This window comes from Zootoca vivipara, chromosome 4, assembly GCF_963506605.1.
Source record: "Zootoca vivipara chromosome 4, rZooViv1.1, whole genome shotgun sequence".
NCBI classification, from domain to species: domain Eukaryota; kingdom Metazoa; phylum Chordata; class Lepidosauria; order Squamata; family Lacertidae; genus Zootoca; species Zootoca vivipara.
This window is the reverse complement of record NC_083279.1, coordinates 78,164,670-78,191,839: the sequence shown is the minus strand read 5'-3', so window position 1 is coordinate 78,191,839 and position 27,170 is coordinate 78,164,670. Positions and strand designations below refer to the sequence as shown.

The 27,170-nt window shown below is 44.1% G+C and overlaps 1 protein-coding gene across 2 annotated transcripts in view; it reads left to right on the top strand.

The window, feature by feature from the left end:
* Positions 1-9,356: 9,356 nt before the first annotated feature.
* PDX1 (pancreatic and duodenal homeobox 1) overlaps positions 9,357-27,170 on the top strand; it is a 32,037-nt gene continuing 14,223 nt past the window's right edge. For both annotated transcript variants that reach the window (XR_009557505.1, XM_035115844.2), the window contains exon 1: positions 9,357-9,866. Coding sequence is in view for 1 of the 2 variants with exons in the window: in XM_035115844.2 (XP_034971735.1) it covers positions 9,443-9,866 (424 nt within the window). In the remaining variant the exon portion in view is untranslated. The remainder of the gene's footprint in view (positions 9,867-27,170) is intronic.

The window sequence follows — 27,170 nt, the reverse complement described above, 5'->3', positions numbered from 1 at the left end:
TTAGGAGGGAATCAAAGGGGTCTTACCAGGAACAATAGAACTTAAGAGATTCTAACAAATCTGTAACTAGCTTCCTGCTGTGTAAAGAGGGAGATGGATGTACTCTGCTGTATGAATAAACTCACTATTATGAGTTAGGAAGGATAATATTTAATCAATATATCCTCTTCTGCTACCCACAACATTCCCACAAAGAAAAACAATCCCAAAAACCCAGGTTGGAATTTTCTTGGGGGAATCAGATGGTGCTAGCACCCAGGGAGCAACACCAACCCTGTTAAGGTAGGGAGCTGCTGCTACTAGTCCTGTTTGACCTCCCAATCTGAGGCAGGAGAACTCAGACTGTATTTTAGACATCCCTAAGATCCCAAGGGGACGTGGCTGGCACTGTGGGTTAAACCACAGAGCCTAGGGCTTGCCGATGAAAAGGTCGGTGGGTCGAATCCCCATGTCAGGATGAGCTCCCGGTGTTCGATCCCAGCTTCTGCCAACCTAGCAGTTCGAAAGCACATCAAAGTGCAAGTAGATAAATAGGTACCGCTACAGTGGGAAGGTAAATGGCATTTCCGTGTGCTGCTCTGGTTTGCCAGAAGCGGCTTTGTCATGCTGGCCACATGACCTGGAAGCTGTACGCCGGCTCCCTCGGCCAATAACGCGAGATGAGCGCTGCAACCCCAGTGTCGGCCACGACTGGACCTAATGGTCAGGGGTCCCTTTACCTTTTACGATCCCAAGGAGCAACCTGGGCCCTCAGGTTGTTGTTGTTGTTTAGTCGTTTAGTCGTGTCCGACTCTTCGTGACCCCATGGACCAGAGAACGCCAGGCACTCCTGTCTTCCACTGCCTCCCGCAGTTTGGTCAAACTCATGTTTGTAGCTTCAAGAGCACTGTCCAGCCATCTCATACTCTGTCGTCCCCTTCTCCTTGTGCCCTCAATCTTTCCCAACATCAGGGTCTTTTCCAGGGAGTCTTCTCTTCTCATGAGGTGGCCAAAGTATTGGAGCCTCAGCTTCAGGATCTGTCCTTCCAGTGAGCACTCGGGGCTGATTTCCTTAAGAATGGATAGGTTTGATCTTCTTGCAGTCCATGGGACTCTCAAGAGTCTCCTCCAGCACCATAATTCAAAAGCATCAATTCTTCGGCAATCAGCCTTCTTTATGGTCCAGCTCTCACTTCCATACATCACTACTGGGAAAACCATAGCTTTAACTATACGGACCTTTGTTGGAAAGGTGATGTCTCTGCTTTTTAAGATGTTGTCTAGGTTTTGTGGGAATGTTAGGGATGTGGATTAGGATATATTATTAGATAGATCCTATCCAAGCTTGTGTTAGCAAGCTTCCAATATCAGCAGAGTGACATTCCCCTTTTGTGCGCAGCAAAGCGTGTGCGTTCAGGTTTGCTAAAACCTGTACAATATTATACTTCAAGATTATACTTAAATATTATACTTCCTGGCAAATCCCCTTTGTCCCTCTTAAAAGAAATACACAACACAGTGTTTATAAAATAAGATAGAGTTTACTTACAGTTTCATCCTGAGTTAACAGCATAATCTCAGAAAGGCAGGCTTACGTAGAAAAGTTACAAGTATATACATGTGGAGGCTACTTAGTATAGTGAGGCTCCATCTGGTCTCACTCTTGGCAGCAGGCCAAGAGGGAGAACCATCCTAACTGGAGATTCTCTGGAGATGTGTTCCCATCGGAGGAGAAAAGGCTAAGAGAGAGAATGGCTGCTGGCTAGGGGCTTTTCTGCCAGCTAAGCCATCTCATTTGCATATCTGTAGGAACGGAACAGGAACTTAGTCAGGTTCCCCCAGGTGAGTTCCTGTTAGTGGACACTCTAGGAACTGTTGTGACTTGTCTGCCCAATGTTCCATCCCACAGGTTTGTCATTACTTTTCTCCCGGTACCTGGAGAAGGAACCGGCAAGCCACTTCAGTATCCCTGCCAAGAAAACTCTATGGGCCCTCAGGTAAAAGAAGCCAACTTGCACAGTTGCAGATGTGATCCAAGAGGCCTAGGTCCTGGTTTAGAACAGAGGCTTAACCCAAATAAGACACTAAAATGAAGAGGTGGGTGATTTATTTTTTAATAATTATTTAATAATTACAACAGCAGCATAGTATGAAAACCTCTTTACCAAAGAACATAGGAAGAGTTTGCAGAATTTCAGACATCTGGCAGAATTACATTTCTCCTTCTCTCAACTTGATCTGCTTCAGTAACATAACTCACGAAGTTTGAGGACAGAACAAGTCTCTGTAAGCTCAGCCCAGTAATCCTGAGTAGAAATTCAATTCTTTTCACATTTATAGGAAAACCCTCCTAATTCACATTTTCTGAACTACAAGGGCTCAAATACAGCTGCCTTGTAATAATCAAAACTTACCTGAATTTTCACAATGCTGTTCTCCAACCAAGCAATGTGCACTAGGATAAAGCATGCGCTGAGGTAAAGTGTGCATAAAAATGCACATTCTCCTGAAAGTAACTTATAAAAGTGTGCTATGTTACAGGAAAGTGGTTTGCAACAATGTGCACATTAGGCAAAGCTGCATCGAAAAATGTGTCTATTAGGAGAAATGGAGATGAATTTTCGTGAATACTTTCTTGGGGAAAAACAATGTGGACTGGTGTGTAAATGTGGAGAACCGAAGAATGGAAAAATGAGAAACTGAGAGAAACTGAACTAGACATGTTCATCCATCCCTACTCATGCGACAAATATCCCAACCATGGGAATATCAGTGATGAGCTCTGGTCTACAAAATAGGCTTGATGGCTTGGTTATTGGTTATATTAAATGGCATCTTAGAGATAATAGTTGGGATTTAGATTTTAGATCATATTTTGGAAAGTCGTTCTCCAAGACTTTCTTTCTCTTTTGGTGGAAAACTTAAAGCCAGGATGGAGGGGTCACAGATGAGCTAAAGAAGAAGCTATAACATCTATCTCATTCCTGTTAATAGAATGCATTTTCACTGTCCTTATGATAATTGTTTTACTGCTCTTTATGTTTATTTATCCATAAGGGCTGCTGTTAAATGGCTTGGGAGGGCAATTGCCTAATGGCTCAATACTGAATCAAATGCTCAGTGGCCTTTGGGTGATATTGAGGGTAGGGGAGGCCCAAATAGGTTCTTGAAGGAAGCTTTTGCCCAGCAAAATTGACCTGCTGGGTTTTTCATCCCAAGGATATAGACCTACCTTTAAGAGAAGAACTCAACTTCCTCCTGTTTTCACACTCAGTGAGATAAATTCTGCTGTTTCCCACAGTGGAAAATTTACAAAGCAGCATACAATTTAAAAAACAGCAACACCTAAAATCATTTTCCCGGTAGGTTTGTTAGGGCTGCTACAGTTCCTAGGATTATTTGAGGGAAGGCATGTGCTGTAAATATTCTTCAAATTAATGGTGCATGTGCAACCATAGGCAGGGTATAGCCATCATAACGAGTAGCTATGGATAGCCTCATCCTCCCTGAATTTCTCCAATCATCTTTTAAAGCCATCCAAGTTGGTGGCCAATTATGGAGCAAATTCCATAGTTTAACTATGCACTGCACAAAGACATTTACCTGTCCTGAATCTTCCAACATTCAGTTTTGTTGGATGCCCATGAGTTGGAGCATTCAGAGAAAGGAAGAAAAAACTTTTCTCTATCCGCTTTCTATTCTCCATGCTGTGCATAATTTTCACAAACTTCCGTCATGTCACCTCTTGCAGACCTTTTCTGTAAACTAAGGTGTCCACTGTCTCTTTGATCATTTTGGTTGTCCTTTTCCAACAGTACCTTAAGAATCCCAGGAAGGATCAGATCTGGTGTGAACCCTTCTCTGAGAGCCAGCCCATTCATCTGGCTGTGGACCAGGGATCTTCCATGAGCCTGGTTCTTGGCCTGAAAAGCAAGATGAGTGCCACACCCCATAGTTGCCTTTGACTGGACTTAACTGTCCAGGGGTCCTCTACCTTTTATCTTTTTTTACATATACATATATGCAATTCTATTATGGAGCTGGACAGTCTCCTCCAACCCCCATGTTCATAAAGCATGCTTTTGGGCAAGTGAGGTCTTGCTCCACCTACTATTGACCTCCCAGCCTTCCACCCTGCCAGTCCCAATGGGGATCAGTCTCTACGGGTGAGCAGCCCACTGCCAACCAAACTAGGATAGAACTTTAGGCCAAAGCATTTCAGCAGCATCTGTTCACACCATTGGTAAATGGCAGAAGTGTTGAGTCATCAAGTGATGTGACATGAATGTGTGAACTGTGCTTTGAACAGTGGGAGAAGTTAAGGATCATTGGCCAGGTGCAGAATAACAAATAAAAGGGACTGTACGAGAGGAGAGGTGTGGGAGAAGAGCAATCTGCTCATTGTTTTCTCTCTCCCTCCCCTGTGTGTATTTTCTCCTAGGTTCTTCAGTTTGGTCAAAGTTATTCACCTCCTTTCTCCTCTTTTGGGTGCCAGAAGAAACCAGATGCAATGTGGGAACCCGTGAAGCAATGAGATGGGTTTAATTTTCGAGGGAAAGCTGCAATTAGGCAAAGAGTGCAAAGTCAATATGAGTAGTGCATGAGCGAGAGCGCAAAAGCAAGCGAGAGACCAGGGAAGGGAAATGATCTTTGTCCTTTGGGCAGCTTTCTGCCCCCTCATTGCTGCGTCGCCAAGTCAACCAGTCTCAGCTGGGAAGGAGCAGATTACTCATCTCCAGGGGTCAACCTCTTTCAGGCTACCAAACTAGCCCTGGCCTAATCAATGGTTCTCAGTCTAGATGCCCTACCACATCCATTATACAATGAGCTCATTCACAGATCCTACAGCACATGGATTGTGGCGAGTGGTGGGGGAGAAGTAACCTATCAGCCAAATCTTTACCCTGTTGTGCATTCTCTCTCTCTCTCTCTCTGCCAGGTGGCTTTTTCACCTGAGAAAGAACATACACACCTCATGGGTACCTGTGCAAAGATATCACCTGGACAGAGTAATTTGTGAACAATAAATTGTGGTACATTTGTGCATACTCAGACATAGCCAAGGGTCCATGAGATGGGTCTGAGCAGGCACAAATGCACCACTATTTCTTGCACATTTCTACACAAATCTCCCTGTCTAGGTGATGATGCATTGACCTGTAGCAGTTTAGACTCGATTCACCTTGCCTGCAGCAGCAGGCTATGAGAAAGCTCTTCACCAGTGGTGATGGTGTGTATGGGGAAAGGGAAAGTTGGGATGTTCCCTGTTGTATTCTGCAGTTCCCCTGAGTGCGCTGTGCAGAGGAAGCATGAAAGCACGGGTGCGAAACCACTACATATTTTTTCATGTGTTACTTTCCCCAGGTACTGTGGCTTTGAGCAAAGCCTTTCTGTGCCCTGCACATAGGGTGAACAATGTCCAAACCATCCCTTAGAGTAGAGTTCAGATAAGTGGAGTCTACTTTTTTCTTTCCCCTAGTGGGCCACCCCTGGAACCAGATGCCAAATAGTGGCTCAGGGGGTGGAACCAGTTGCCTACTGTGCTCCATGAGCTATGGATATACATAACAGAGGTACAAATTAATATCTAAGTTGCTGCAGATTGGGGATTCTATGTTCGGTTTCTGATAATTAGTTCTCATGGGAAACTTACAGATTCTTGCTTCACACAATTAACTCAAGGCAGTGTCAATTTACTCTTGGCAGAAAGCCAAGGTCTGCCTGGCCTGGCAACAGCTCTCTGATTGGTTAATGACCAGCACTGAACTCTGTTATATAGGAATGCTAGCACAGTTGTTTCTTGTTGGGTGTTAGGAGTAGGAGTGCTGCGTATGGTTGGAGAGAGAGAAACAGAAAGGATTTATTTTGCTTTGCTTTGTATGCAGAAACTCTGCTGGTTTTATTTTCTTTTAATAAATCCTGTAAATAGTTATTCTGCGTCTAGCCGACTAGTCATTTCCACCTCAACTAGCTTCTGCGCTGTGCAGGAAAACTCTGCTACGTTTGGGCTAAAGCCACTAGAGCTATGCCTGACACTTCAAAATTCTAAGATTCTAAGTGCCTAATTCGGAATGAGTCTGCATTTCTTCAGATGCTATTGTTGAACAAGAGGGAATTAGAAACTCTTTCTGAACTACTGCAAATCATCCTGTGATCTACTAGCAGACATGGGTCCATCTTCTGCCCACCGCTGCTCTAGCAGAGTTAGGCACATTAGGCACATGCTCCTTTTAAGAAACGTGCTATCCATGCTTGTACTCAAGAGTCACTACAAGGAAATTGAAGGCAAGTTAAGCAAAACAAGGTTGAGAGTGAATTTGAAAATCCTCACCCTGCGCCAGGGGGAATTGAAGGCAGGCAGAGCTGGATGGGTCAGGTGGGGGTGGGACCCCAGGGACCACGACTCTCCCCAAAAGCGTCCTATTCCAAGAACAAGCTCTCATTATGTGTATGGAAGCAGTAAATTAAAGAGGCTGTTTTTTCAAGGCATCCTAACGTGAGGTTAATCAGCCCAAATGGGTTCCAAAAAGGAAGCTTCTGCCCAGCAAAATTGACCTGGTGGGTTTTTAATCCCAAGGATATAGGCCTACATTTAAGAGAAGACTCTCAACTTCCATCTGTTTTCACACTCAGTGGGACGAATTCTGTTGTTTTGAGTTATTTGTTTCAAAGATTTATATCCCACAGTGACAATTTTCCAGACATTAAAAAAACACCTAAAATCAGATTAAAATCTGAGCTTCACCCTTGCTTTCATATTTCTTGCATTGTGTTTTTATACTAAAAGCCTGTAGGTAGGGCTCAAATCACCTTTCACTGGTTTCAGGTGGGAGTTGATCACAGTGTGGATTTGCCAAGCATGCCTTCCTCTTAGCAAGTTTCTCCCTTGCATCCTGAGATCTAGTTTGGTAAAGGCTGTTCTCCAATTGGAGCGCTCGCAGGCCAGTGTTTCCCAGTTGTCAGTGTTTATACAACATTTTTTAAAGATTTGCCTTGAGACAGCCTTTAAACCTCTTTTGCTGACCACCAGCATTACGCTTTCCATTTTTAAGTTCGGAATAGAGTAGTTGCTTTGGAAGACGATCATCAGGCATCCGCACAACATTAAAATCGTGTTTATGGAAGACAATCTTACTTGGCTACGAGTGATTGCCAAAGAAGAAAGAAAGAATATTAGGCATTCCAGTAGTAATAATTCTCAGGGCACAATCTAGCCAAAAATTAAGCTGTGGGTTAAACCACAGAGCCTAGGGCTGCCGATCAAAAGGTCGGTAGTTCGAATCCCCGCAACGGGGTGAGCTCCCGTTGCTCGGTCCCTGCTCCTGCCAACCTAGCAGTTCGAAAGCACCAAGTGCAAGTAGATAAATAGGTACCGCTCCAGTGGGAAGTTAAACGGGTTTCCGTGTGCTGCTCTGGTTCTCCATGCTGGCCACATGACCCAGAAACTGTACACCAGCTCCCTCGGCCAGTAAAGCGAGATGAGCGCTGCAACCCCAGAGTCGTCCACAACTGGACCTAATGGTCAGGGGTCCCTTTACCTTTAGTACTTTATGAAAGATTTAACCATGTGCTTAACTTTGCCATTGAAATCCACCGGGTTTTAAAATGCCAAATATTGGCTGAATTATCCGCTTATTATGTAAGTACCAGGCTTTTCCTTTGTTTGAATATTCAGAGTGCTGCACGAAACATACCACTGTGATCCTGTAAGCAGCCTGTAAACTAGGCCAGGGTTTTTATACCCATTTTGCAGTTGCTGGAAAGGAAGGGATGAGGCTGAGAGAAAACACTTCCTTTTCAGGCAATGTACGGCCCATCCTATGCACAATACAGAGGTTAACCCCCCCCCCTCAGTAACTATGCATATGATTGCAGAGGGGAGATTGAGCCAAGGCAGAAATCTCTACTGATACACACAAATTGATTTACTATTAAACCAATCATAAAAATAATAAATAACAATAAATAAGAGAAGGCAACACATTTTTAGGCTGGAGACTGGACAGTCCAAATGACCACCCTCCTCCAAAATAATATAATAAATGAAATCAATTTTGGATCATTTTACAAACAGATAATTTGCTAGCCCTTAATGTTATCCAAGATGACAGCAAGCTGCTGTATATAGCAACAACAACAATAAAATATGCAAATATTTGATAAGCATGTAAGCAAGGAATTGGAGGAGGGCTGGGAGCATGAAGAGTTTTAGGAAGTGTTTCTTTTCTGTTTGCACGCTGAGCCTCCTTGCTGCAGGAACTGAGAAAGTTGATAAGCGACTGGTGGCCTTTTCTAATCTCTGGCTGATAGAATTCACCCAGGTCGACAGGTTTCCCAGGTTGGAGGTTTAAAAAATCCAACAATCCTGGACACTTGTTGATTGAGCTTAAACAAACGTGCGGGAAAGCGGGCCCTGGCCACCTGCCCTGTTCTCCACGACGTGGAGGACGGTCCCCCACACCTTTAAGCCCTCCCTCCCTCCTCAAACACTCTCCCAGGTGCTTTCTTGACCACACAGCAGGCGAGCTGTTAAAGGCCAGCCCTTCGAAACGGCTCCACACTGGACTCTGCCCAGCACAGTGTGTGGACTCGTCAGCTTGCAACGCAAACGGCGTCCGGGAAGCATTCAGCACAATGAGGGCGCGCTTTGCAACCGACTTCAACGGGATGTGGTTTGCGCAATAAGCGATGTGGCCATGGCAAGAGACGATGGCCCTTTCCCTTTCACTCATTTTTTTTTTTAAAAAAGAGGGACTACCTGAAAGTTTCTGGTTTCAGGACTCTAGGGGCAAAAGTACATCGCTCCACTCAGCAGAATAAGAAAGGGGGGGGCGCAACTGAGCAGAGCTGGCTTGCTACATTTTGAAATAAATGAATACACCCTATCTAAATAAAAGAGCGCCCGCGCTATGAAGACTATGAAATTCAGAGAATAAAACTCATGCCTCCGATCTGAAACATTCCTGTTTCTAATCCAAAATATGGTTTTGGCTATCCAGGAAGGAAAGCTCTTTGTCGCCTACATGTTCGAGGACACTCTTGGTTCAGTTACTGTTTCCCTTTTTCCGGGGGGGGGCGGCTGTTGCTCCAAGCCAGCTGCAATAGCACAACCACGAGGTGAATGTCTTGCGAATACAGGGAAGTTTATTGAGGAGGGGACGTTGCTGTTGCTGTTACTGTACTACAATCGCTACTATCACAAAGTTGCGCGTACACTCACACACCTCAAGAAAGTGAAACTCCCAGGTTCTAAGCTGGGCGGATTCTTATTGGGAAGGCTCCGCCCAATGCGGGCAGCCAGGCGGGCTCACGCGCCTGTCGGAGAGCCAATGGGAAAGCTCCCCGAGATGTCCTGGACCTCGGGGCTCATCAGCCGCGGGTGCAGGTGAGTCGCACCTGTCAAAGGCTTCGCAGCGCAGCCCTGGCCTGTGCGTGGCTCGCCCCGGTGGTGGCTCCTCCAGCCATGAACAGCGAGGACCAGTTTTACGCCTCCAGCCAGCTCTTCAAGGAGCCGTGCGCCTTTCAGAGATCCCAGCCGCAGGATTATAGCCAGAGCCCTCCGGCGTGCCTGTACATGGGTAGGCAGCCCCAACAGCAGCAGCAGCCCCCGTACCCGAGTGTTTTGGGGGCCTTGGAGCAAGGCAGCCCGCCGGACATTTCCCCCTACGAGGTGCCCCCCATCACCGACGACCCAGGCATTTCACATCTCCATCACCATCCTCACCACCAGCACCACCACTCTCAGCTGCCTCACTCGCACCAGGAAGCGCTCCCCTTTGCAGATGGGGCGGACTCTGGGGTGCTAGGGGAGCCCAGAGTGCACTTGCCATTCCCCTGGATGAAATCCACCAAATCCCACGCCTGGAAGGGACAGTGGGCTGGCACGGGTAAGACGCCTTCCCCTCTCTTCTTCCGGCCCCTCTCCTTCTCTCTCGGTCCATGCTGAAGCAGGACGCAGCAGCGTCTGGGTCGGGTTTATGCTTTCAACGTGGGCACCGCTCTATGCCTGACTGCCAAGGCGGAGAAATGGGCTTCCAGTCTTTCTTGGGCAAGGGTGGGGGCGGAGGATGGTTATAACGACGGCCAACACCACCTTTGAAACAACTTGATCCCATAAACGCATTCGCAAACCTATAGGGTGGTCGGGCGGGAAAGAAAACCCCATTTGGCTTATGGGGCTCCCTTCAAAGGGGAGCCTGCAAAAGACTGCAGTCACACTTGGTAAAGGAGGTGCCTTGGTAAAGGAGGTGCCGCTGAAATAAAATGTGCGTTTTATTATGTTTTTATGGGCTGGAAGCCGCCCATAGTGGCTGGGGCCCAGCGTAATCGGGGGTAGTAGTAGTAGTGGTAATAATAATAATAATAATAATAATAATAATAATAATAATAATAATAATAATAATAGCAGCCACTGATATATACTTAACCAAGCTGAGGGTTCTACATCCCTCCCCATGGCAGGCAGGAAATATTTCCCCTTCTGAATGTTAAATCTACAGAAAGTCTTGGGACACCCTGAGGACTAACAACAAATTTTAGCAATAAATATGTGAGTCTTGAAGGTGCCACAAGAATCTTAGGAGTTACTGCTGCGCACCAAACCTATAAAACACAGGGCTTCCCTCATAGAAGCCTGAAAACGCTAGGCTATTAAGAGGCTAAGAGCACTGGGAATTGTAGCTCTGTAAACTATAGTTCCCAGTATTGTGATTGTGTGTGCTTTAAAGGCACAGTGATTTCTTAGCCTTAATACAGCAATGCTTCTGGACTTTGAAGGTCTTCCATTTCCTCACTGGAGCTGGGGGGTCACTGTAATGGCAAGCGACCCAGTTTTTGGGGATCCAGGGAGAGGTTTATATTCGTACAGCATCTAGCAATCTGTATGTGTTGTTGTTGTTGTTAATGCATTTTTCACTTCAATATATTTTGCCTATTCCAGTTAGAAAGATGGCCAGCCTTTAAGGAAGCCATTAGGCTGGTTGCACCAGGTAGCCCTGGTGGCACTTCTATGATGTAATTAGGAAGCAACCAGGAAAGGGAGAGAACTAAGACTGCAATCCTGTATTATATGTTGACCTGGAAACAGGGCTGGCCCACACATGAAGCAAGGTGAGGCGACCACCTCAGGCGGCAGGATCCACAGGGCAGCAGATCCCAATGTCATCCTTTCTTCCCCACTTGTTCCTGGTATAGATCTTCCCTCACCTTTTCTTCCCTGGTGGGGATGGAGGCGCCATTTTGGGTCCGCCTCAGGTGCCAAAATGTCTTGGGCCGGCAGGGCCTGGGAAATCACTTTGTTGGATTCAAGTGGGCTTCCTTTTGAGCAGGCATGCATATACTGTATAGGATTAAATGAATCCCAGACTCAAGTAGAGTATCATTAAGATTAAAGCCATTTGTAAAACAACAATAAAGGTGCCCCATTAACCTCGTCCTGCTACAATAGGAAACCTTACCACAGCGTGTGATGCCTTAGAACTGTGCACAGCGGTCTACCAACAATAATTTATTAGGCAATTAATATTGGGGCAAAAAAATATTTCTGTAATGCCATAATCCTACACAGCAAGGAAGGCAAACAATGAATCAGCTGATCAGTTGAGAGTAAGAACTTAATGCTGACCTTATTCTAAAGCGATGCTTGGTTTGCTACTGTTTTCAAAACCAACATATTTGGGAGCTAAAAGTTAGATCCAAAGATGCGAGTCGACTCGCACTATGACCACTGTGCGTCAAATTCTGCTCCCTTCACTTGTAGTCCGCAAAAGTGTCTCCCCAGACTAGCTCTTCAAAAGTATTCGCCCTTCATGAGACAGTTTCTCGTTTTTGCTCACAGAGCTCCTGGGAAAAGTGGCAAGAATATGTCTTATTATTAAGACATATTATTAAGTCCGTGAAACTTACTTTTGTCTTATTAAGACATACTTGGCGGGGTTTTTGCCTCAATCTTAATCAAGCGCTTACTGGTTCTTGGGAATTGATTGCAGCATTTCACCAAAATTTAAAAAGGATTCGGGTTTTTTATTTTAAGTTCAGATTCTCTTGGGGCAGGTGGAGAAATCAGTAATCTTATTCCACTTTAACCCCACTAAGACATCCAAGCCACTATGTCTGGATTTAAAGTAGTCTAGTAATCATTTTAGAAAACTTGTTTTGATAAACATTTCTACGTGTTTTCCAAAAAGGAGAGAAAGAGAAAGAAGAAATGTAAAGGGGAAATGGTTTTCCATTTAAATAATTTTGATTCCAAATGCCTCGGTTTCACTGACTTAGGGCAGGTCGGAGATCTTGCATTTTTATGCAGGAGGGGGGGTTTCCTGGCCCGGCGTTTGCTCCAGTTATAACAGGATCTAAACCAGAGCGTTCCAGCTAATTCTCACGGGGAGCAAAGCTACCTAATATAGAAACAGAGAATTGGGAGCGATAAATTGCCAGAAACCATTTCCATAAAGATTTGCAAGCGGAACCCTGGAAAGGCAATCCATCGATCCCTTCAGCTGTTGCCTCTTGACTTAAGCCGAGTGGAAACTGATTCTGCACTCCAGTAGTAAGCGAGTCCCACGGACGTTCGTGGAACTTTTGCATAAATGTTGGTGGCGAAATTGTTTCCTTCGCAGTGTAATCCTCTGCACGTTTCGTCGGAAGTATTAGTCTGGTGCCTATTCCCAGGAAAGTGCAATTAGAGATTGCCGTTTAAACCGTTTTATTCTCAGTGTCGCCGACAGGACCAAACCGGATTTAGACGGTGTGTTGTGGACGGGGCCTTCTACCGAAACCGATGAGAGGGGCTGCCCGCAACTTATGCATATCGATATGGAACTAAATCCTATTGATTTTACAGGGATTGGTATCATTAGCACATTTACTAGGGAGTAAGCCCCGATGAACACAATGGGCCTCGCTTCCTAGCTGTCAGGCATAACCTTGCGCTGTTAACTTTGGCGATCAGTCTTAACTGGCTTCAGGATCGGACTCCAGAGCCCCAGCAGGGTCGCGCTGCCCAAGGACTCCTGAAGCGCAACTTGCTCTCCTTTAAGCGCGTAAAACCCGCCTGCCCCGTTGCACCCTAACAAACGACACTTCACGGTTTCTGGGCACCAATTTTATGCACGCGTTTTGGAACAAATTCAGCATAGTTTAAAGCTGCAATCCTCTATTCAGTGATTTCTATTGAATCCAGTGGGGCTTATTTCCAATACAGTATTCAAGATCGATCTTCATACGGAATGTACTTCCAAAGGCGATTAGAAGAGATTCAGGATTCACACTCTGAACCTAAACTTACTGACTTGGAAGTAAGGCCCAGTTGTTTCCATGGAACTCTTAACATTAAAATATGTTGCAAAAGAAATGTCCCCGCTGTAAAGCATGTCGGTATTTTAGTATGATACAAACAACAACAACAACAACAAACAAACAAACAAACCACAACCCGTGCGTCTATATTTAAAGTGTATACATTGGTAGGAATCCAGAAAGGGAGATCTGCCAGCGGGAAGGCGCCTTCCTTAGACAGCCTATGCTGGTTCCTACCTGGATCCAGGTGACCACCCTTCATCTTGCCTCAGAGATGCCCTGGCTGCTTTTGATGTGGAGGGATCTGTACAGTCCTATCCGCAGCTTTGAATTGTGTCTAGTTGGGTCTCACTATAGCAGGATTATCTTGAGCAGTACGCACACGGAATAAATAATATAAATAATAAATAATCTATATTCTGGCACCTCGCTCTTAAACGAGTTTATTTGAGAAAGAGCCCACGGCTTCTAGTAGAAATCACAGGCGTTCTTAGTCTTTTCTCATTAGAAGAGATCCCTATGCCATTGCCATTAACTACCTACAACCATTAAGACACAAGCCTAAGAACCCCCTTACCGCACTTTGAAATAAATGTCATTTAAATACATTAGGTTCCCCGCCTCGCCCATTTATATTGCGTAAACCCCTACAAAGTTGCAACCCCGTACAATTAAATGGGAATGCCTGTTGACGGGCATGGGGCTTGCTTCTGAGTTAACGCATCCATAAGCTGGTACATCAAATTTGATTGTAACAACTCCCAGATTTCCAAAACAAAAGTGTTGTTTTGAGCCACTATACAAACTTCCTCTACCTCCATTGTCTGAGGCAATGTGTCTCTGAATGCCAGCTGCTGGGAATCGCTCCTGGGAGCTTTGCTCGCGGGCTTCCCATGGACACCTGGTTGGCCACTGCGCGAACAGAGCGAGCCTCTCGGCTGATCCATCAGGGCTCTGCGGATGTTGTTACAGAATTATTGTGTGTGCTTGCTGTTGCCAACCGCCAGGCCTTGTCTACTTCTCAATTCCAGATTTTCAGAGATGCCTTAGGCGGCAGCCCTGTACACACTTTCTTAGGAGTAAGCCCCCTTGAGCTCAGCTTATTTCTGAGTGAACCTGCATAGGGTTGTACTATAAGAATCTTATGGCACAAATAGATGTATTGGTAGCGTTCTGGAAGCGTTCTGTCCTGAGGCTCGTTTTGTCAGATGCGCGCCTGAGCTTGTGTATAGTTTTCTCTCTCTCATTCTCCCCACTTCTCCAAATATAATACAGTAGTACCTCTGGTTAAGAACTTAATTCGTTCTGGAGGTCCGTTCTTAACCTGAAACTGTTCTTAACCTGAAGCACCACTTTAGCTAACGGAGCCTCCTCCTGCCTTCCGCCGCAGGAGCACGATTTTTGTTCTCATCCTGAAGCAAAGTTCTTAACCCGAGGTACCACTGTAGGCCTACATTTCATACATCTGATGAAATGAACCCTCGTCAGCGAAAGCTTATGCGTCAATAATTCTGTTGTTCCTGAAGGGAACCACAAGCCTCTCTTATTACATCTCATTTTATTTCTGCGATTTTTAATTCCACTCTTCGTATTGATTTCACACGGGTTTACAAATTGGAACGATGTCAATATTTACGAATCTATCCGTTTTGTTAGCTTCGAGCCTTTCTCTCTTTCGTTACCCGTCCCATCCCCCACTTTCGCTGTTTTCCAGCGACATGATCTGGTCAGTGGCCACAAGAGAAAGTCTATTTGTTACCCCTCTTAAGAACTTTGTAGGGATCCCCCTGCCCCCATGTCTGCTATCTGGTGGAACAAAGCCCTTAATGCAATATTTGCAGAAAGGCGTGACCTGGAGCGCGCAAGGCGCAGGGCCGATAACATTGTGCAGCCAGACACAGCTTGTTCCCCCAACTGCCCTTCCTTGATCACGACAGCAAAGAAAACTACAACTTCTTGATCCTCCTCCTCCTCCCTCTTTCCCATTCCCTCTGGAGAAATGAACAGTAGGTTGGGAAAAGATGGTAATTTAGCATGAGCCTAATAAAATAATCCGGAGTCTGAGCCAAGTACGTTCTCCGGAGTTAGAAGCTCAAGCCTAACCACCTAGACTTGACTCAACGGGTCAAGACTCTTATAATGCAATCCTATTCATGTTTACACAGAAGTAAGTGTCATTGAGTTCAATGGGGCAGATCTCCAGGTAAGTGCGTACAGATTTGTTGCGTAGGGCTGCAATCCAACAGGTTCTTCCTCGGGACCAAGTCTCCTCGATTTCAGTAGGATTTACCACCTCTGTAAAATAGATTGAAGACTTTTCAAATGAGGTTCTGAATTAAGGCTGCAAGCTCATGTTCACTTCCTTCGAAGCAAGCGCGCGCGCTCTCTACAGCGCTGGGAACAAAAAGCCGAAAAGGGCGCAGGGAAATGCTGTTTTATCCCCCAAACAGTAACACTGATTGGAAGACAACCGGGTGGGCCCGAAGTCCTGCCTCCTATCTTAACTATTCCGTTTTAGACACCCCGCATGAAAAGAAAATAGGAGATCTTCCCGAGTGCTCCGCACACTGTATGCGCGTAATTCTGCAGTTTCTTTAGACGGTATATACTTAATTACACAACCTTATCCTCAAGAGATTCCTAATGGGAAAGAACGATTTGTGATCTACCCTTCCTCACCGACTAAAAGTCTTGGACGTGTGTGAGGGGATCAAACAGAGTTGTCGCTATATTAGGCTGGATCAGAGGGATGTTTTTCTTGCAGCAATTTCCCTCGAAATCTATGGAACTCGTATCTGTTTCAAGCATTTGCACGCTGAGCTTTCGCTCGAAATGCCACTGAAAGCAGCGTAGAAAACCTGGGTGCAGACTTAACTGTGTCTACTTAGAAGTAAGTCCCATCGAATTCCCAGGTAAGTGGGGCTAGGATTGCAGCCTAAACGGCCTTCAGCTGGGATCAGTCCAGAGCTCACGCCAACCACTGCGCATTGCTATGGCGGTGGTGTGGCACAGTCCTGTTTACTCCGCATGCAGCGCGCTCCCACCGCTGGTTCGGGAAGCGGTGTGTATGAACAGTGTTAGCCACAAACCACATCTCTCCTGTTGTTCCCTGGATGCATTTTCCTCCAAACCAGCTTCCATCCAAATTGAGAAAAGGAACGGACTAGTTGTGTTTTAAGCATGTAACGTGTAGTCAGTATAAGATAATGCGTAAAGACACAAGCACAGTGTTTTTGCTCAGTGAGACATGCTAGACACAGTGAGACGTCCTAGGCACTGTGCATTTAACGTGGATATAATTTTCTGTGTGTGTACATGTGTGTGTGTCTCATAATACTATTTTAAAACAATTGTATCTCCCTTTTCTCACCAAGGGCAGGACCCAAAGACGCACATCAGGTGCATTTACTGGCTTGGCCAAGCCCAGGAAGATTCTGGATAATCCCCCTTAGTACTGCAGTCCATATCATATCAAAAAGTGCTTTTCCATTTTTCCTCATTTTCAATACATTTGTCACGCAGCTTTTTGGAGGAGAAGCGTGAGCTTCAGATCTCCCTTGGGCATGAGAATCTTGCCACATGGTTCTTTGAATCCAACTCAAGGTCTTGAGGGCGGCTAAAAACTAAGCTGAAACAATATAATCCATATGTCTCACAGTAAAGCTGACATACCAACCAACCTACAAAGTAGATGTTATTTCAAAGTAGGAGGTGTTTCAAAGTATATTTCGTATACAATAGAAATCAATCTTTTTGTTTTCGGTACTCCTATTAAAGCTTAAATGAATGTGCCTATGAAAATTATATCCTGGAATTGCTAACACTGAATACACTCTGGGTGTTGACCAAATATAAAATATTTTATATTTGCTCCTATTTGGAATGCAGTAGGCATTTCTCATTTGACAAGATTTGATGATTTGGCTGCCGTCAAGGTTCGCATTTGATGTTTGACAACGGACACCCATACAAAAAAATAAGGAATTGCCACAAATTCAAAGGCCGAAACATCACATTTCAAACATAAATTTGAATTTTAAAGTTATATTATTTCCATTCAAAATTTGAGTGGCAAAACTGGACTCACTGGAAGCCATTGTTGAATATTCATTTCAGATCCAGCCCAGCTACTTTTTGCTGGATTGAAAATTTGCTTCACTTTCACTGAATGCAGGGATACTTTATAAATGAAAGCAAAATGCAAGTTGTATAGCGCAATCCATTTTTTAATTAAAAAAAACCAAGTCAGAGTTCTGCACATTTATTAACAATAGAAGTCAACCCATAAAGTGATGTGAGCAATTCATTAATGCCCTCACCCAAGAACCAAAATACTGATTTTTCAGGTATACACATTAAATTATTCAGACAACATGGTTAAGACAGGGAATATGTAGGGCTTCCTTCAGACTTGAGGGTGCAATCCTGATAAGGAAGTCCCACTGAGTTCGTTAGGGCCTGCTCACAAATAAGTTTGCTTAGCAGACTGCAGCCTTTTAAAATCAACTGGGAAATCATCCCAAATTAAAATAATAATGCATTTTTTTAAGTAAATTATTTTATTTGCAAAAACCACAGATGACAAGCATTTTCCTGGACAAAATATCCCTAATTATACCTCTTTCAAGATGGTCCGTAGTGAGATGTATAAGGTGATACACAACATTAGTCATACTCAGAACTGACTCATTGCAATCAGTGGATGATATGACTGGGTATCATCCATATTTCACATCTAAAAACCCAAGAAAGAATGCCTCCCCCTTCAAAATCTATAAATCCTATGCATCTCTACTCAAAAACAAGCCCCATCGAGTTAAATAAGACTTGTTCTCAGGAAGAGGGGGTTATTGGGTTGTTTTTGCTTTTGTTTTGATTATTTATTTTGTGGTTTTATATTGTGATTTTATCTTGTGAACTGCCCTGAGACACAAGTATAGAGTGGTATACCAATAATAATAATAATAATAATAATAATCATCATCATCATCATCATCATCTCAGCGATCCTGAGCAGGCATGAACAGAATTGAATGGTTAATTAAGGCAAACATTCTATCCATTGACTGAAATTAATTTCATGCTTCCTAATAAATATTATATAATGATATGTTGACTGCAAATAAAGAGAGTAAATATTATAGGTAAATAAATGAATGGCATAACAGATTCATTTATGGCTGTTTAGTCACTCACTTCTTTACATATAGTATAATTTAGTGTTTGATAATATCCTTTGAAGATCCTGTGCTTCTTGCCTGCAGCACTGTTTAGGTGCTTTCCAACCATTGTAATCAGATTTGCTAAAATTATAACCCCATTCTGGTTTGCTCTCTTTTTCTTTTTCTTTATTTTTTTCTTGACCATGAGCCTGATCCTTGCTTAACTGAAAACATGTTTAAGAAAATAGTGAGACTAAAGTATTTAAAATCAAGGGGACGAAACTGTTATTTATTATCTAAAAGTACCAGAGATTAGTGGATTTAGCGTTGTGGTGTGATTTTCTTTTAAGAGCCCTAGTATATTGCATATGTTATGATGGCAACTTAGGTGCCAGTTCTTAATTGCAGGTCCTGCATTGAGCTGGGGGGTTGGATTATTAGAGCTACTTAAAGGACAACTCCTAAAGAATCCTGGTTTAAGGGTGCTGGGAATTATAGCTGTGAGAGGCATAAACTTGAGTTCCTAGGATTATTAATTTTTGAGTGGGGGGAGCCATGGGCTTTGAATGAGCTTTAGATCAGGCATCTCCAAACTTGGCCCTCCAGATGTTTTGGGACTACAACTCCCATCATCCCTAGCTAACAGGACCAGTGGTCAGGGATGGTAGGAATTGTAGTCCCAAAAACATCTGGAGGGCCTAGTTTGGGGGTGCCTGCTTTAGATGTATGGTGTGCATGTGACCAGCCTTCACCAACCTGGTGCATCTCCAGACGTTTTTGGAGAATGTCAGAAACTGCTGGGAGTTGTAATCCAAGACATCTGCAGTCCACTAGGCTGGCAAAGGCTGAACTAGATGACCCCTGATATCCCAATTCCATGAGTCTGTGATTTCTTGAGCTGAGATGTGCATATACTGTACAAGAAAGGTAACAAACATGCCAGGAAGTCATCAGAAAAAGCTTTCAACAACAACATGTTGAGCTACTCGCAAAAGGTATCAAAGTGGGGGAGACATGGTGATTGACAGAAGGGAACTGGGGGCTAAGGAAGAAGTATCCGAGGGTGAGTGAAAGACGAGATTAATCAGCTGCAGCTTTTCCAGCCACAGCATGAAAAGTTTTACCTTTACAGTATCTGTTCAAAGTGGCAACTTTGTGTGTGTCTATGTGAGGGATATAACTGTTAAAAGAATACATGCAAAGCTAAGAAGTTGTACTGAAGCGCATTGCTATCCTCTGTGGTTTTGGAACACTTCAGACCAATGACCTGCTTCCAGCTTTGCTCATACATGATATGTAGGGGAACCAATGGAGATGGACACTCCCCATCCAAAGCAACTTGAATGATGCAATTCATTCATCAACTAAAGCAGGGTACCCCAACCTTGGGTCTCCAGCTGTTTTGGACTACAATGCCCATCATCCCTGACCACTGGTCCTGCTAGCTAGGGATGATGGGAGTTGCAGTCCAAAAACAGCTGGACAACCAAGTGTGGGAAACCCTGAACTAAAGCAATGGAAGGAAAAGCCAGAGGTATGGAGCGTTTTCACAAGTTTCTGGTGCAAACAAACAGGTTGGCCGAGAATAATGCGAGGTAGTTAGACTATCATCCTCGTAATTAACGCTCGATACATTTGAACGATAGTAAACCAGGAGCAAGCAAGGGTTCCCCATAAGAAACGCCTGGTGCCAACTACATTATGCGGCAATCTTAAGCACATTTACTTCGCAGCAAGTCCCCCCTGAACACAGTGGGACTTACTTCGGAGGAAATGTGCATTGAATTGCAGGATTAGTGAAGGTAAAGCGACCCCTGACCATTAGGTCCAGTCGTGACCGACTCTAGGGTTGCCTCGCTCATCTCGCATTATCCAGGTCATGTGGCCAGCATGACAAAGCCGCTTCTGGCGAACCAGAGCAGCATACGGAAAGCCGTTTACCTTCCCGCTGTAACGGTACCTATTTATCTACTTGCACTTTGACGTGCTTTCACGTCAAACTAGGTTGGCAGCAGGAGCTGGGACCGAGCAACGGGAGCTCACCCCGTCGCAGGGATTCGAACCGCCGACCTTCTGATCGGCAAGCCCTAGGCTCTGTGGTTTAACCCACAGCGCCACCTGCGTCACAATGCACAGTCAATGTGCATTGAATTGCAGGATTAGCGGCCCCAATTGGAGCTGAAATGAAACGCTTTTTGAAATTCTGTTTTCAGCTTTCAGGAATATTTGGAGCATGTTTTAAGTCGATTTAACGCTAAGAGGGAGAATTTAAGTATTTTCCAACAAAATACTTTTCCTATTTGTATCATTATGGGCAGTTGGATCAGCAAAAGTTATTATCGACGTTCCATTGAAATTGATAGACTTTTGGCTGAATTGAGGCTTGCCTAAAGAAAGGGGCCAAATGGCATCTTAAAATAATATACGAGTTTTCACGTCTGATGACTGGAAGGGGCTTTCAAGCAGGATATCAATTTCCATTACGCGTGGAAAGGAATTGCTGTCCTCCTCACTTCGGTTCCACATTGGGTATGGGGTTGCCCTGAGAGGATGTGAACGAGCTCATACATGCTTGCCCGCTCTTTCAAGATCAAATCAAAACTGGATTTCTTGCAAATTAGATTGGTTATCAATTCAGTCCTGGACACCCTACTCTGGCAAAAAGTCCAATCGATCTCGGGCGGGGAAGGATAGATTTGCCATGTTGTTTTATCTGTTCTTGGACCTTACAACAATTCAACTACAGATAAGCAAATAGGATGCTAATATATCTAATTTGGATTCTTTAAAAATAAAAAACCACTACTGGTTTTAACAGAATTTGATATCATACAAATGAGTTTAGGAAAGAGCGCTGTGATCTTGAGTTCTATGGAGCTTACTTCTGAGTAGCCAGGTTAAGATTGCATTGTAAGCTTGTTTTCTCCAGAAACAACATCCGAGTCCGCCTTCGGTTCTTGTGGATCTTAGAAGGTAAGCGGAATATTCCTACCTATTGTCTCGGAGTCCAAATTTAGAAGCCTAATATTACCATAAGCACCGTCCTAGGGCAGGATGTGGCCGAACTTGAAGCACTTTAGAAATCTCGTGCATTGTGGGAGGAGATGAGAAGTCGGATCCTACGAAAGTTAAGCAGAAAATAAATGCCTATTAAATAGATCTTACCCCCACGTAAGCGTAATATTGTGCAGCCTTACGCATGGGCTTAATTCTCTGTTGAGACGCGCAGCCCGATCCTGGTGGCTCTTATACGCAGATCCTTTGCATGTTTACTCGGAAGTAAATCCCAGCAAGTTCGTTGCGGAGCATTAACGCTCCTGTTGGAGTGCAGGCTTATAAGTGCATAACTTTGGCTGAACAGCCTCTATTGAAAGCGATCCCCACAATACCTACAACATTAGGAGACTTGGGTGAAGTGGGGGCTTAATCCCAAGAAGGTATGTGCACAAAATCTTAGAATCGTGGGGCCCTATCCTAAGCCAATTGATTGGTATTAAATTATCTTAAAAGTTAAAAAGATTGGGTTTATTATATATCAAGATTCAAAAGATCAACAGTCAATCAAATCCAATTTGCTTTGCGTATTGTACCTGGGCGCACTGTTCAGCTGTTTAAAAGAAAATCAAAACGGGAAATCAAAACGTTTCTTGCGAACCACCATCGATTAGACTTTTTGCCAGGATAAAGCGGATTAGGTTGGCAACCGATTTATATGCAAGAAATCCAGTTTAGTGATATTAAAATCCCATGGAACCCCACCCTCCACCCCCGCCAAGGAAAAAAAATCAAAACAAGTTTTGAGGTGATGGTCTATTTCCACGGCTATATGAACAATTAATCTCTTAAAATTAATAAACTGCACACCCGAACTGTGAAGCTAAAGAACTAGAGAAATGTTGGGATCAATTAATCCGTTAGAATAAGGACGAAGTCAATGTTACTTAGGCTGTAATCCTCATCCAGTTCCAATGTTGGGAAGTGGCTTAAAGTTTATTGATTTGTTTAGGTAACGCAAAAGCTCTGCTAATATTATTAGTTGATATGGGAGAGGAAATTGCAGATTATTCATAGTTTTTTTTCTATGTTGCAAAGTAATTTTCCAATATGCCTGAAAGATGGCACCGGGAGTGTGTGTGGAATTACCCTATGTCAAACCATGAAAAACTGGGCATTCTTAAACTTCATTGATTTCAATGAACACAGGCGTACCTTTTTATGTCCCACGAATTTCATTGATAGAACTTGGGGGCGGGGGGCAAAACACTCCAGATTTTCTAAACATAGCAGTAAAAATAGTATATACTAGCTATTAGAGTTGAAATGTCAAAATCAGAATCCGTTTGTTTTCGCTTATGGTTTTTTTTGCTGTGCGGTATTTATATTGGCTTTATTGTATAGTTACTGGAAAACTTGTCCTCCTCTGAGAGGTTTGATAAATATAATTAATTAACTGGATGCCTGAATAAATTGACGGTTGGTGATTTCAGTGTGGGTTGCATTAGAAACTGGAAATATCTTAGGAAGAACCCGCTCCCCAAATCTTGAAAGGACCTAGAAATCTAGCTGCAGCAAAAATTATGCCAGACGTCTGTCAAGTAGGGAAATGTTGCATTCGGTATTCTCGGTAGTGAGAACAGCTAATTCTTCGAGTTACTCTTCACCGGAGCCCCACGAATTTCTTAAGAAGACAAAAACGCAGAAGAAAAGAAAAAAAGGAGGTGAAGAGTTGACGCTCAGAAAAGTTTAGCACCCAGCCGCCCACACGAGACAAATTTTCAAGTATATTGAAAGTTACCTTTTAGTAGTACAGCACACAAGGATGCAAATGCGCAGGCTGCTTAACTCTTAGTTTTAAAAATGGACCGTTCCAAGTTTGCGTCTCACTGCGCAATCCTATGCGCATTTCACCAGGAGTAACACCTACTGTGTTCAGTGGGGATTATCCCAGACAACAGTATTACAGTCCTTGAGCACTTAATTCCATTTTTGCAGCCCCTTCAGGTATTTTTCAACTCCTGGGCATTCTTTGCTCGCAAACGACCCCATCTCCAATTTGCTCTACGCTGTTAGATAGAGACGATTCAGCCAACCTGAATCTTGGAGGAGCTGATGGGTTGTATTGTGTTGTGGGCAGAATGCAGCCAGCCAGCCCAAACTGTAGGCAGAGCCCAAGCCCAAGTGACAGGCAGAGCCAACACTTTCTAGGTTTATCCCCGTTTTAATTCCGGTTGAGTTTTACAAGTGAAGAGGGACACTGAGACTAAGAAAATGGAAGCGGACAGGTAGTGCCGCCCGAACCTCCCCAAAGACTGGTTGCAGGTAAGAAGGCAGAAAGGTAGGGGGTGGGTTGAGGTTGATGGGGTGCTGCCCCACTTGCCGTAATGGACCAGTTGCTGACATTTCCTTTCCACAAAGAATCCTGGGAATTGTAGTTCACCCCTCACGGAGCTACAAATAGCAGCGCCCTTAGCAAACTATAGTTCGAAGGGTTTTTTTTTGGTGTGATTTAAATGTGCTTTGAATGTACGGTGTATACATTGTTGTGAGCCCTTGTGCAAAACGTTTTGGTTCTTTTGGGAGACGGGCTTCCAATTTAGCTTGGATTTCACAGCGGTATCCAATTACATGCCTTCTGATTGGAAATGAAACATTATGATGCGAAGAAGAAACTTAATTCCGTCTCTTCAGAGTGTATATAAATTACAGGTGAAACTTTATGCGTAATATGACTTGACATGACAAAGTTGCATTAGAATATTCCAATCCAATCCAAATAACTTTATTGTACTAGCCCTTGGCCATGACAAATCTGAATCAAAAATAAATACAAGCAAAAGGAGAGTCGTGCCACAAATAATGGTCTCTATTTAGATCTCTGCGTCTCCCTTACAGTTCACTGCTATATTTTCTGCAGTCTTCTTTCTGATATTTTCGGCACCCAAAGCAAAAAAGGACGACTTTATGAGTCACTGAAGCGTTTACATCTTTAAGAAGTCATAGGACCTTCTCTGCTGTGGAGAATATTAGAATATTGCGAGAATTTAATTTTCGTGTATGATAATTCAATAGCATTTGTGGTTTGGTGAGTCCTGGAGCCACCACGCTTTCTGAACACCCTAGATGGCCACTTCAGTAAGAAGCTGCCTTCTACTGAGCCAATTCATTGGTCCAGTCCAGCTAGCTGAGTATTATCCAGAGTTTCGGACAGGAGTCTCTCTCTCAGCCCTAACATGGAGATACTAGGAACTGAACCTCGGGTCTTACGCCTTCTTGGCTACGGCCCTTCCCCAAAGACCAACCGGTATATTCCCATGTCTTTCCGGTATAGTTCAAGTTGTTAATCCCTTTCTGGTCTTCCAGATTTAGAATTCTTGCCGGCTCCTTCCAGGTTTTATTCAGTTTCAGTTCGGCGGGCCTCAAACGCTGTCGGTCACGTTTGTGTTTGGTGGAGGCGAATTTTAAGGACCGAAGTCAAAGGAGTGCTTTAAACAGAGAGAGGGAGAGAACCCCATCTACGGTTTTACTGAAACAGAAAACGAAACAAACGATATTTTAAATGGCTTTTCTATCAGTTTATTTATTCGGCCACAGCAAAGCATGACAATTAAAACATTCTCAAACAGGTTAGAATATTGTTGTTGTTGTTGTTGTTGTTTAGTCCTTTAGTAGTGTCCGACTCTTCGTGACCCCATGGACCAGAGCACGCCAGGCACTCCTGTCTTCCACTGCCTCCCGCAGTTTGGTCAAACTCATGTTCGTAGCTTCGAGAACACTGTCCAACCATCTCATCCTCTGTCGTCCCCTTCTCCTAGTGCCCTCAATCTTTCCCAACATCAGGGTCTTTTCCAGGGAGTCTTCTCTTCTCATGAGGTGGCCAAAGTATTGGAGCCTCAGCTTCACGATCTGTCCTTCCAGTGAGCACTCAGGGCTGATTTCCTTCAGAATGGATAGGTTTGATCTTCTTGCAGTCCACGGGACTCTCAAGAGTCTCCTCCACCACCATAATTCAAAAGCATCGATTTTTCGGCGAGGAGAGAATATTGCTAGGGAATATTGCTAGGGAGAATATTGTTACAGAATTAAAATCCGCAACAAAACGCTTTAAAACGACCGAAGTACAGCATGCGCGAAAAACCATTCCCCTCAAAGGTTGGGTGATGTTGGCGGTGGAATCAGGGTTTTACCTGTCAGCAAAACTCTTATTTAAGAGTCCGGGCAGATTGCATTTGAAGGGGAAGGCAGATCCATAGCATGGGGGTCTGGATCAAGGACGACCTCGGGTTCCCAGCATAGTAAGGCAGTTTCAGAAGATCATCCGCATCAATATGTGGGCAGGTACATATGAGAAAAAGGAGTCTTCTGTTCATTAGATTTATTTCATGTTTCCTTGTTTATTTCATGCATCTAGACCAGGCATAAGCAACCTTGGCTCTCCAGATGTTTTGGAACTACAACTCCCGTGATCCCTGACCACTGGCCCTGTTAGCTAGGGATCATGGGAGTTGTAGTTCCAAAACATCAGGATAATGAGGGTGGTGATTACTGGAACGCATAATCGGTTAAAAGGCAGACAAATAACCAAATGAAGCGTCTTTCACCTGCTGATAACTCTGCATGACGGAGTCTAGGACTGTTCGAAGATGTGTTTCTGCTGAAATTTTGTTTAGGGCCAGTATGGCTGTTATCTAAGATGCATTACGATCCAAATAGTTACCAGAGTTACACACAGATTCATAGAACTATAGAGTTGGAAGGATCCCCGAGGGTCATCTAGTCTGACCCCATGCGGTGCAGAAATCGCAACCAAATCAACACAGATCAGGTCGCTAGACATTTCCTTGCGATCATAGGAACAGCTGGTTTGGGTTTTTTGAATTTATAAAACAAAACAAAAAAACCACCTTCACGAAGACAGAGGGCCAGAGGAATTTCGATCTATCGCCTTTCTAACTCTATTCTGTGCTTGGTACAGTGTTTCCCAAACTTGGGTCTCCAGTTGTTTTAGGTCTATAATTCCCACCATTATCCCCGACCTCTGGTCCTGCTAGCTAGGGATGATGGCAGTTGTAGTCCCAAAACAGCTGGAGACCCAAGTTTGGGAAACCGGGCCTGTAGCAATGGTTAGATCCAACAATGAGACATAAGACAAGGCTGAGTTCCACAAAGACCAACCCCAGGCAAAGCTCGGGGGTCTGTATTTATTAGCAGCAGCTTTGACAGGTAAACATTAACTCACGATGTAACTTCCAGCCAATCACAGAACAAACCTCATGCATAAACATGTACAGGTACAGGTCACTTCCTGCCAACACCCTAACTTCTCCACCATAGAGGAAGTGGTGGACTGCACATCCCACACATCAAGTACCTGTCACATGTCCCTCTCATCAAACATCCCCCTCCTCTCAGTCTTGTGATCCTCAGTAACTTTCCAAACTCCCCATAAGGATTCATTGTGCTCTTCTCACCTCAGCATGACCCATCCCGGTCTCCCCCTGTCAGGCTAGATCAAGCCAGTTTGAACCGAACCTCTCCAGGTCCATCCAGCTTCCCCCAGCACAGTTGACCCATACCTCACCTTCCTATCTCTCACACTGTACTGGTTTGCCAGTATTACTCTAGCTAAACCTAAGGATTAGCGGGTTTGCCACGCTACTATCATACACCAACCCCACATGTCCCCTTTCTTTTGTTTAAAAATGAACCTAGGCTGACAGGGAAAGAAACAATGTA